At 33.2% G+C, this 11,722-nt stretch overlaps 1 protein-coding gene across 1 annotated transcript; it reads right to left on the minus strand.

Annotated features, from left to right (window-relative positions):
- Positions 1 to 1,083: 1,083 nt before the first annotated feature.
- Positions 1,084 to 6,585, minus strand: LOC130641737 (4-aminobutyrate aminotransferase, mitochondrial-like). The gene is made up of 15 exons (XM_057448679.1): positions 6,426 to 6,585; positions 6,225 to 6,310; positions 5,937 to 5,966; positions 5,570 to 5,687; positions 5,432 to 5,481; positions 4,596 to 4,676; positions 3,959 to 4,048; positions 3,677 to 3,806; positions 3,445 to 3,593; positions 3,229 to 3,366; positions 2,927 to 2,988; positions 2,711 to 2,816; positions 2,371 to 2,517; positions 1,986 to 2,097; positions 1,084 to 1,525 (listed from the first exon to the last, which is right to left on the minus strand). Exons 1-15 carry the CDS (start codon positions 6,508 to 6,510, stop codon positions 1,383 to 1,385), a joined length of 1,527 nt encoding a protein of 508 aa, XP_057304662.1. The 5' UTR covers positions 6,511 to 6,585; the 3' UTR covers positions 1,084 to 1,382.
- Between the last annotated feature and the right edge of the window lie 5,137 nt (positions 6,586 to 11,722).

Here is an 11,722-nt window from a genome sequence, read left to right on the forward strand (position 1 = left end):
CTCGCATACCTTTGGACTGTGCCGTGCACAAATCTCCAACAGTTTAAGGGTAGCATTTCCCTCAGTACCAAGATTACGCTTTGATTTGTTTTTATATATGCTCCCACAGTGTTTAAATGTTGCGCTGCTGTGGAGATGATAATACAGAATATGCAAAGATGTATTAGTCAGATACTTTTGGCTGGTTAAATTCCGTGCCTTCATGCCAGGAATAAAAACAAAGTATGTTAGTGCGAGAAAAATATGTCATATTGTAAGAGGCGTTAGTGTAATAACTAGTTTATCATTAGTGCGAAAAATCTCAAATTGATTTCAAAATGAAACGAGATATGAAACACATGCATAAATTAACGGGAAAAGTTTAAGAATAAAATGGATCTAAAACATGCTAGAAATCAAGTTATATTTCAACGTTTAAAAGACGCAACGACGTTTAAAGAGCATTCACTGGAAGATGTCTGTCAAACGGCTTAACAAAGAGTTATAACGTCTAAAGCACGTCTTTTTTATCATTTATTTAAATGTCTACACCACTTCAATTACAAGACGTTTAAAAACGTTCAAACAAGATCTCCAAAAATCGTCCTTTCCTAGACATCTGACATGCATTGTGAAAGATGTCTTAACAGCGGACAAAATAGACCAAATATAGACGTCTTTTGGAGGTATAATTTAGGTTTCAAAAAGATTTATTTAACCACACGTAAGATGAAGACAGTTATTTTCTGTCTGCTTAGCCTGTTATAAAGCAGCTATCACATTGTAATAAAGACTAATAAATTGTGTGTTCATTCTTTCAGAGAAAAGAAAAGGGTATGAAAATAGGTTCCTAAACGTTGTCGTTTTGGCCTTTTATTTCTAATGACCCCCCCCCCCCCCCCCTATCCCATATAATTGTTGTTTATGCTAAAGTTCCAAATCAGGACACAAGATTCAGGGGCAGCGCCACAATTTCGAAAGTGAGGGGGGGGGGCTAGGCATAGTAAGATTGTTAAGAAAAATACAAGGATTTATGAATGTATATATATAATACTAAAATAACAGTTAGCCACATATACAAAGTATTTACAAGGAACATACATGGTTACAAATATATATATATTTATTTCAGCATAAAAGTTATTTTCACAAAAGAAAAAGGTGGAAGTTGTAATTATTATTTCTAAATATGGACGTGTTGTAACAATAGTAGTAAAACACTCCATCCTACTCGCTGTGTAGATTATGAACTCATGAAAATGAACTACAGAACGATTTTGCCGTTATTCGTAGGTTAAATTATTTCAATTTTAAAATATTTAAATTATTTGCTTAATAATAAAATTATAAAACATACAATGAAATATAAGAGAAAAATAAAATTTATATAAGATTTTGATAATTTAGACCTTTGAGCGCATTTTTTGCCGTAGTGTCGATAACGCTGTATCAAAGATGTCTGCGCTCAATGCAGCATGTTTTTCAGTAAAAATTAATGCTGGACGGAAACGCACTGCAAAATCACCACAACCATGGATTTGTAAACCTAACATGAAATGCGTAATGTAGTTAAACTTTTTTAAAAAATACTCTCCTTAGTCAAACTACCTTTCAAATTTCATGTGAGATGCAACAAACTGCATTCAGGGTAGTAATTTAAATTTTACAGGTTTTCGTCAATTTCGTAAAAATTAGTTCCCGCAAATTATTGCAAATTCGTTTTTTGCAAAATTCACGATAATTCTCGCGAAATTTAGAGGACTTCACCCGGATTTACTCGGCATCATATAGTTGAATTTAAACTTTAGCATATTTGAATTTAAACTTTAGCGGTAAATCGAGAAAAAAAATTACCAAATTCCTTTTTTTACGAAATATTTTCACGCATATTGATGCCAACAGTGAAAAGTGAAGTAGAAGAAGTTCCTTTATATAAAATTGCATCAGTAAGACAATGAAAAATTATCTTGGGTCAACATTGACTAATTGCGACTAAGATTGCATACCTAGACCACGAAGATGCGCCACTAGATTGTTTCTAATCTCTGTGTTTTCGCATGAAACTGCACACAAGTTACCAACACCTCTTGCATCGAAGATAAGATCAGGGTAAAGTTTCTAAAAATAATTTACACAAAAAATGCGGAGTTGAGCTGTGTTCAAAAGTACAAAGGGGTGCTGTGAATGGCAAAAACGGAATCTATTTTTAGTTTGTGTATGTTACAGGCATCTACATTATAATACTAGCTGTAGGAGGGACGAAATTAAAATGCGGGAAACATATTTCGATTACCTGAGAGCGGGTGTGTGTCAAAATTGCATTTAAAAAAGAACCAATAGGCGAAGAGTTATAGTATAAGAGTTTTAACGTTTTAATGAAAAAATCCTCACTTGTAGCTCATATAAATTTTGCAGAATAGCTGCCCCTGATTTTTGTGTCCTTTGTAATAAGCCATCACTCTCCACCACATTTATTACGGTTTCCAACATGGCGGCGCGTACCGGATCTCCTATCCAGGTGTTAAATATCCTCATAGTCTATAAAAAAGAATGTATTAAGAGCAGCATATGATATACAACTCGACCAGCGTTGATCCACACAAAGTAAGAAGAAATCATAAGTGTAAAGCCGCCTTAGGCTTACATTATGATGCTTAGCTCATTTCAAACAAGGTGTGATATTTGGCACTAATCATACAGATATAAATTGTTTTGTATAATAAGTACGTACATGTTTTGGCATAAATTCTTCGGAGAAGTAAAATCCACCAATGAGCATTTTCTTTGCGAATGTTACCATGTCAGGAGGTGAAGGGAGATTCCACGTTTCATGCATCCTGCGTTAAGAGAGGCACCAAAATAGAGAAGATCACTGAGAAGACCACATTTTCAACAACCAAAACAAAACGATACAAACAAAAGATGGGAATAGATAATAAGCACTTACCACCACTTCCCACTGCAACCACCACCAGTTTGTACTTCGTCCACGATGAATGCAGCATTGTACTGAAATCGAGCAACAAATAGATCAAAATTTACTCAAATCAAAATTCGACACAGAATTCCTTCTTATTGGTTGGATTTGTCCTTGTTTGTGTTGATGTTTTTAATTCTTTCTGCCCATCTGATGCAATGAAAAAGCAATATGTTCGTACAAAAAATTTGGAAATAAAATAGTGTGTTCGCTAAAGTTATTTTAATCCTAAGAATAACTAAGAAACCGACTTTACAGCGATGGTTCTTTACCTGTTTCGCGATAGCTTGTACGCCAGCAAAAAAATTAGCGCTTGCATGATTGTCGCCTCCTTCAGATTGGAGTGGCTCAACTATAACTCCTGCTACATACAGTCCTCTTTCGTTGGATTCTTTTATAACTCGATTCATCTAAACATACAGATCAAGCTATTTTAACGACAAGTATTGAAAAAAACAGCAGAGAAGAAGATTTCTATTACAACGTACTTGATCAAGACATCTCATTTCTTCTTCTTGATTTTCTTCCACATGCTCTTCTAGCGGATACTTCAACTTAGGAAACGGTGCGACAGGCCAGGGCCAAGCAGGCATATCAAACTTGTGAAGTGCTTTGGAGTGAGAGACAGCTAGAGTGCCTGATTTAAGGATAGATTTTTATAATTTAAGATTAGAAAATGTCACTGAAGGTTATTTTGAAGAAAAATATTGAGCAACTTACCTAAGGTGCGTCCATGAAATCCTGAGGTAAAAGACAATATGCATAAGTCTTCAGGAGATCCTGGACCTTTGCCCTGCATGCAAGTTTCCAGTTCTAATTCAGTGGGTTCATAACATCCTCGTCGAATAGCCTAATAAGTAACAATGAAAACTTCATTTATGGAACTGCTGTTTAGGAAGAAGAATATTAAACACAGTTCATACCTATGTTAAAGTTCAAAACAAACGCTTTGCATAAAGAAAGAAGAGTAAGGATAAATGTGCACAGGCTAGAACGACTTACGTTGTATCTCATAAAGGCGGCCTTAAGCGCGTTTTCATTTGCACATGAGCCACACATCATCTGTTGTGCTATGGTGCCTTTAGGTGCTACCTGATAAATAAAATAGGTAAGAAGTTACGGGAAGTTTTAACGTCCTTGGGGATTCCATCCTAACGGTTGGCTCTTCCTCCCCTCCGACTGTAACTATGTTACATTGCCGCCAGAGAAACACATAGCAATGCCCTAACAAGGGAAAGATAACAAGAAAAAAAAATTATTTGCCCGAGACTTAATTTTAGACGGGAAAAGAGACTAATTCCATGCATTAATGACTCATGCCCCTCAATAAAGTATATACTTTAACCTAAAACCTTATTTTTGCAAATATTTAATAATTTAATAATTTTTTTTGCAAATATTTTTTCTTTATTTACAGCAAAATGACAAAGCGTACGCTGGTAATGCTTACAAAACCACAACTTATCCGCCCCCGTTTAATATTTTCTGAAGTATAGTAATGATTTAGGTAATTATAAGGTGATGCTTTTTTTCTCAACAACAAGTGCAATAGTATGTGTGAAAAAACTATGCAGTATAGAAGCAAAGCATTGCTTATTTTATTTGCAAATAAAAGTTCTTTTATACGTCTGGGTTTTACCTTCATTAAAGTATTCTCCATTCTTTCTAACATGTCTTTATCGGGGCAAAAGCCTTGTGCAGATCTATTCAAAAGTCCATTCTAGAAAAAATAATAAAAATAAAAATATATGTCTAGAATTTTAATTATCTTTACGCCTATTCTGGAATGGCGTTACAACTTGTAATATGGCGTTAAGCTGGTTGTCTATTAGAGTCCAACCATGGATTTAAAAATAATGTCATAAATGGCTGACGCTAACCCAGGCGCGGTTTGGTTTCGTCACAAAAACCTGTATATGAAAAAGCCCACAGTTTCTGCAGGGCTTAAAAGCCGTTTCGTGTAACTACAAATTCGATATTTTTTAAGGTGGTCTCAACTACATGCTAACATATTTAAGCTTAGAAAGTAGATTTATCCTAAACAAGTGTTAAGAAATATGCAGGTGATCAAGAATTTGGTTTAAAAAAAGATGTGACAATAAAAACAAACAACAAATGTCAAATTATTTAAATATGACGTCATAACTCAAAGCGAGCATTGATTACAGGGCTTCAATGAACAAACCGCAGCAATTAACATTTGTCAACTAATTTATATACACTGAAAGACGGAGTACGCGTGCCGCAACATCCTTAACACCGCTAGACTGACTTGAAAAAGAAAGAATATAACATTGAGAAAAATTTGAACCGAAGCATCATAAACTTTTGAATTATAGCGAAATTTAAGTCTATCTAGCATCAGCACCTGTTTTGCGCTATCTATCTTCTTTTGAAGCCAGGATAGCAAAAATTTCTAGCAAGTTTAATTTTAAAATTAAGTTTAAAAGTCATTATAAAGGAAATTTATTTTACCTGAACTGCAGGACTTTTCGCTGTCTCTGCAAGCGCATGATGATTGTATCCTAAAAAAAATTTTGTATTAAAAAAAGCTGTTTAAAAAATGGTTTATAGTTGTCGGTTTAAAGTTGTTGTTTATAGTTACCGAATTACCTAAAGGCAAAGATGATATTTGTTGGAACACATCCAGGTAAACGTTGCCATCCACGTCAACGAAATAATTTCCTTTGCTTTTTTCAAAATCTCCAATCATGTGCATCTGCTCAGTTCTCTAAAATCAGAAATTAAACGATTTTGGTATATAAAAAAACATTTCATAAACCGTGCTAAAGTTTTAGAAGAAACGAGGGAACGGAAATTTATTTTAAATAACAAACATGCTGCTCTTAAGTTTGATGGAAAATAAACATTATATTTGTACCGATAAGATTTGCAAACATTTGTCGTATTTTACTTTCGCTGGATAATAAGAACTCGCCCAATGGCGTAAAAAAGTTAAAAAAAAAGTGCATATTTTTACCTTGTACTTTGAAAGTGCGGCGATTTTTTCCTGAAATAAGAAAAAAAATTCAGACTAATAAAAATGCAAAAAACATATTTGAAAATATCAGCAACAATTTTGTTTCATTTTGATTGGATTTCTACCATAAGCTACATGTCGTGCCCTCTATCTATTCAAAAGCCACGCAGAACCATGTTAAAAATGTCTTACACGAGGCACCCAAGCGCATAATAAAGAAGAGACAGGAACTCTGACTTTTTCAAAAAAAAAACATGCACAAAAACTCAGTCTGAAGTGACTACCTACCTTGGATTTCGGCCCAGGAACTTCGGTTTTCATAGATGGTCCTGTGAACACTCCATCTTCTGGACACAGAGTTGCTATCGTTTTAGCTAAACAAACAGAAAACAAATAACTGGCAGTTTCTTAAAAGAAAGAAAAAATACGACAAATAAAGTTGCGAAAATCATAAAATGTTTTCTCGCGATAGAGCAACTACTAACTCACCTGGTACTGTGGTACATTTTGATGAGTTAAGACATGCTTGAAGTAAAACTCTTTTCAAAGCTGCGTTAGAAGATATAGTTGCCATGTTCAAGATGCTTCTCTATCCTTCAAACGACTACTACGACTACTATTTCTTGTAAAATATTTTTTTTTATTAAATTTTTAAAACTGCATCATACTATATTAGGTAACACCATGACTATATAAAGCGTAATATCAGTTTTGGGATGCATGTTATTGGATGGAATTTATAAACAAAAATAATTAAGTTTCCCAAGGTTTTCAGATTGCTACATTATCACATGCATAGATGTTGGTAAACTCGCTTTACAAGCTATTTGCGACCACAAGTGCTTTCGAAAGAAATATCTGGTTTAACGAGTTATTCTCGCACGTGTTAATGAACACAACAAAATAAACGCTTGTATTGCTTTGAGAATTAAAAACAATATCATATTTCAAACGTTATGTCTTAATAGCATTCTTTTAGATGTTTGTTTTATTCTTGTCAACCTGTGACTCTGGTTTTTAAGCGGAAAAAAATATGTTAAATCAAACATTAATTCACAAATATAACCAGCCTCGTTTTCAGGTTTATTTTTTGCTCTACACTATAGTGTTGTGCGGATTGCAGGGTTTTTTTAATTTAGTGCAATTTTATGAAGAAGAAAAACTTTTACTATCAAACATTTTGCGATACTTTGAATAATAACATACTTATATTTAGACCCAACAAAATATATGTTTTTACTTCAAGTCGCTAAATGTCATATCCTTATGCACAGTCCATCGCCTCACACTAATAGACTAAGTGTGTCAGGCAAAGTGGATGTATTTATTTTCCTTTAATGTCACCGAAAAAGTTATGTCTCAAATGTTAATCAACAAATTTAACGTCACGACGTCAAAAACAATAATTTAACGTCAATAGCCATTAAAATGCATCTATAACATTTAGGTCGAAACTTAGAGACGGCGTAATGACGTCAGTCATTTTTTACCGCGTGCGTAGACAACCTGGGACTAAATTGGGTAAGTTTCCCAAACCTGGGTCTCCAAATCCGTCTCGAAACGGAAGGATTAATAACATCATCAAAGACTTTTACACCCTAATATTTCTGTAACCGTTTCTCAAAAGTGCACTATCCTATTTAGTTATAAAAATTTCTGAAAAAGATTTTTTTGAACTATTGTATCACCTTAACCGTTCGTCAAAAACACATAATCCTATATATTTTCTTTCTTAGCGTTTCACACGCCAAACAAATTTCTGGATAAAGTCCAAATTTTATTAATTTATATCTCCCTAAGCGTTCGTGGAAAGCACATCACAATATAAATAACAGAGACTTCTTATTATTATAAGGGGATTTCTTCACGCCTTTATCGACTAGCATGTTAATATTATCAAAACCACATTTCTTGTTATTTGACTGTTTTTTTGGTACTTTGTTTTCTCCAGGTGCGTTTTGCACGTTTTCTATCAGAAACAGAAATATGAAGTGAAATTATATGATTTTTCAACTACTAACACAAAATATTAAAGAAAGAGAAAGAACTAAAAAATTAATGAATTGAAGAACTTTTGCTAAAAAAGCATTTTCAAGGTATAAATCATGAGTGAAATAACATGATTATATCAATTTTAAGAGAAGAGCATGGACAAAATGAGCTGGTTACCTTCAGTTAAGCATTCCCGTCTGAAAATTATGTGACAAACTAGTTTTGACAAGCTAGTTTAAACTACAGACCAAGCTAAAATTTCACAACAACAAAGTGTTCGCTAAAAAGAGCTCTTGATCCAAGTATATTAGCTATTTTTATGACTAAAAATCGAAAAATAAATATATATTCATGATTTACGTGCTGGCTACAACTAGAACAAACCTTTTTTTGCACCACCTGGAAAACGAAACTATTTCATCGGTTTTTCCATCAGTTACAAGTGTTAATCTTTCGTTTCAAAGTTATTAAGAGAAGGTGAACAGTCACAGCTAAATTCTATTCTTCATATTTTCTGTAAAAAAACTTTACACCACACAAATAAAATAAAATAAAACCAGAAACTGCACCTTAAACTATACTGTACCCCCTGGACATTATAAATCTTTACCCTGTATGACCTCTAGTCAATTTTCCGCGACATGAATCTTGCTAAATGTAGGGGTTTTTTTGTACTAATGCTCAGAAATTTGTTCCATATTTCCTTTTCCAATGATGTCTCTATATCTTTTGATATCACCCGCCGAAATGTTTAAAGGGAAAGAAAAGAAAATTTAACCAAGTTGAATTTACGAGAATTCGTTTTCTTAAAAACGGCAAGCGCTTTTCTTCTCAGTATACGCAAGAAAGCATGTGGAAAAGTTATTTTACTGATGTTTTATCAAATTTATACGATGTTGGGTACAATCTGTTGGTCCACAACGTATAACTTGACAAAAATGTTCTAAATTGCGATGTATGGGAGTTTTGTCCACTCAGTCTAGAAAGGTGTGTGTAGGTGTGTTTTAAATGGCAAGAAAAAAAATGGTGCTACACTACTTGAAGAACAAGTTTTTTATATACAAATCTTAATTTAAAATCGATGTTATTGATATTGATCTATGCTATTGATGTGTTAGATTTAGTGAAGACTGGTGCTGTGATCAATGTCGTGAAAAGGTGGTACAGTTTGAGAGAAAAATATGTCTGATATGTTCGATTTGTTGTGGTGCATCGTTTTTTAATCCGTCTAGTTTGTGTTTTATGTGTTTTGTGTGTTATATGTGGTATCTGTTCTCACTCGTGTTGTTATTATGTGTCCGATGCATTTTATTTATTTTTTTCATTCATATTAACATGCTCATATTTCGTTTCGTCTTTAAGGTGTTGATGAAGGAAGACTTTTAAAGCCAACCATTTTTGTAATTTGGATGAAATAATCTAAAAAGTAAAGTCGTTTGCAATTTTTTTCACCTCTTTTCCAATTTTTTTGAATAATCTTACTGCATTCATTTTTTTTGTACATATATATCACATTTTTTTTAATCCCCCTTTCTCCCCAAGTTTAGCTGCAGTTGATAGTACTCGATTAATCAAAGCAGACTGTCCATGTCTAGAACAGCCAATATTACGTTATCAGGTAGTTCCTACACATGCTGACGAGCACTGATATTGGGCGAAACAGTTTCAAAATGTATGAATTTAAATCTTAGGTTTTATTATCCCTAAAGATTCCACAACCCTTCACACGATGGTTTGTTTTTTCCTGTCCATTGGAATTTGTAGTATAAACGAGTGTCTAACAAAGCTAGCAGTTTGGGAATTTTTTAGGCTGTTTTTGGTACGTAGTGGCCTTGTGGTTATGGAGTTCACAATCACAAGGTTCATTGTTCGTTCCACAGCATGGGCACGTTCAGCAGGTGTCTTTACCACATCTAAAGGTCAACCCATGCTATCTGAGGGTAATTAGGTAGATAATGCCGGTGTATACCTAATGTATACTTTTAGAACACAGAACCAACATTGTTAATAGGGCTTCGAACACTAAACTGGCTATATCCTGCATAAATATTCGGAATAATAGAAATTTAAGGAGTACTTTCGAGTATTTGGGAGGTTTGGGACCTAAAAAAATTGGGAGGTATGTGTCTAATGGATAGGTATAGAAACTGCTGGCAACCTCCTTAGCAGGTAATTTCGAGATTCAGGTTTCTTTTCACAGTCTTTGTTCAGAAAGCAGTCAACTTCTCCCCTTAGATTTTCATAACTTCGACCAGTGAATTTCTCACCAGCTGATATGATGCTTCCATTTTTTTGTGTTCTATTTTGGGTCTACTGACATATAGCAGTACTTTCTTTGGTTGCCCTTAAGATCAATTGGAGCAACTATTAAGTTAGTCTAGGACCTAAATTATTCCCTTTCTAAATTAAAACAGAGTGGTTAAGTTTTATTCTTTCACCATACATATACCAACATTTTATCAAAATTTTTTTTTGAATGTATTATACTTTTTTGAATGTATTACACTTTTTTGAATGTATTACACTTTTTTGAATAGACCATTTCAGAGATTATGCGCCATTATGGATTTTCGAAGCCCGGTAATGCACTTTGAATCCTACATGCCGTAGTAAAAAACTCTCTTAAAACACAAAAAGAAACGAGTTTTGTATGCACTCTTAGCGTGTTTAGGTCTTCGTAATGTTTTTATCTAAGTAACAGGGGATAGCCCCAGACAATATTTATTTAAGCGTATAGCTTTGATCTATTAATGAATTATAAATATTATTATATATTATTATATAAATATTATTTTTTCCGCAAATCCATAATGGCGCATAATCTCCGAAATGGGCTATGTATTACACTTTTTGGAATGTATTACATTTTTTTGAATGTATTACACTTTTTTGAATGTATTACACTTTTTTGAGTGTATTACACTTTTTTGAGTGTATTACACTTTTTTGAATGTATTTCACTTTTTTGAGTGTATTACACTTTTTTGAATGTATTTCACTTTTTTGGAATGTATTACACTTTTTTGAATGTATTTCACTTTTTTGAGTGTATTACACTTTTTTGAATGTATTTCACTTTTTTGAGTGTATTACACTTTTTTGAATGTATTTCACTTTTTTGAGTGTATTACACTTTTTTGAATGTATTACACTTTTTTTGAGTGTATTACACTTTTTTGAGTGTATTACACTTTTTTGAATGTATTACATTTTTTTGAATGTAGTACACTTTTTGTTTATATAGTAAAACTATAACAAACTTGGGACAAACTTTTACTGAAAGTAATCTGTTCGAGAATTGATGTGATTCTAATATCTCGATCAGCCACATTTAAAATTCTTGTATATCGTTTATGAAATATGATTCCTTTCTCATTGAAATACATAAGAATTTTTTAAAACACTATCAGAAACCGGAATGACTAGTTTTTCTGTTTTTCTTTCTATCTGTCTATTTATTTAAAGTTTACATAACTTGATTTTAAAGTAGGTACGAATGCTTCGCAGTGAACACTGAAGGAAAAAAACACAACATTATGTTTATATTACAAAATTATCAGCTATAGTAATACCTAGGAAAAGCTACCGAAGGGCTGACTTATGTTTCACAGTTCGAGAGGAATGATGCTTCACAGTTTCTCCAACAACATTAGTTTTTAAGAATGCTTAAGTTTTCGTACATTTTAACAAAGTAGAATTTCAAAGTAGATTTGTTGCTTGCTTCGAAAGTAAGTATCTGGAATCATAAACGAGGGTGATTGCGGATGTAAAACCCTGTCGCTCGACCCTTTCAT

The sequence above is a fragment of the Hydractinia symbiolongicarpus genome, chromosome 1 (genome assembly GCF_029227915.1).
Source record: "Hydractinia symbiolongicarpus strain clone_291-10 chromosome 1, HSymV2.1, whole genome shotgun sequence".
Taxonomy (NCBI): Eukaryota; Metazoa; Cnidaria; class Hydrozoa; order Anthoathecata; family Hydractiniidae; genus Hydractinia; species Hydractinia symbiolongicarpus.

Excerpts from the sequence above, each read along its gene's own strand:
- LOC130641737 (XM_057448679.1), bottom strand. The coding sequence starts at position 6,510 with ATGGCAACTATATCTTCTAACGCAGCTTTGAAAAGAGTTTTACTTCAA. Across the intron at positions 5,482-5,569 it reads AATATCATCTTTGCCTTTAG|GATACAATCATCATGCGCTT; the intron begins GTAATTCGGTAA and ends AATTTTTTTTAG. Across the intron at positions 1,526-1,985 it reads GGCGCATCTTCGTGGTCTAG|GTTTACAAATCCATGGTTGT; the intron begins GTATGCAATCTT and ends ATTTCATGTTAG.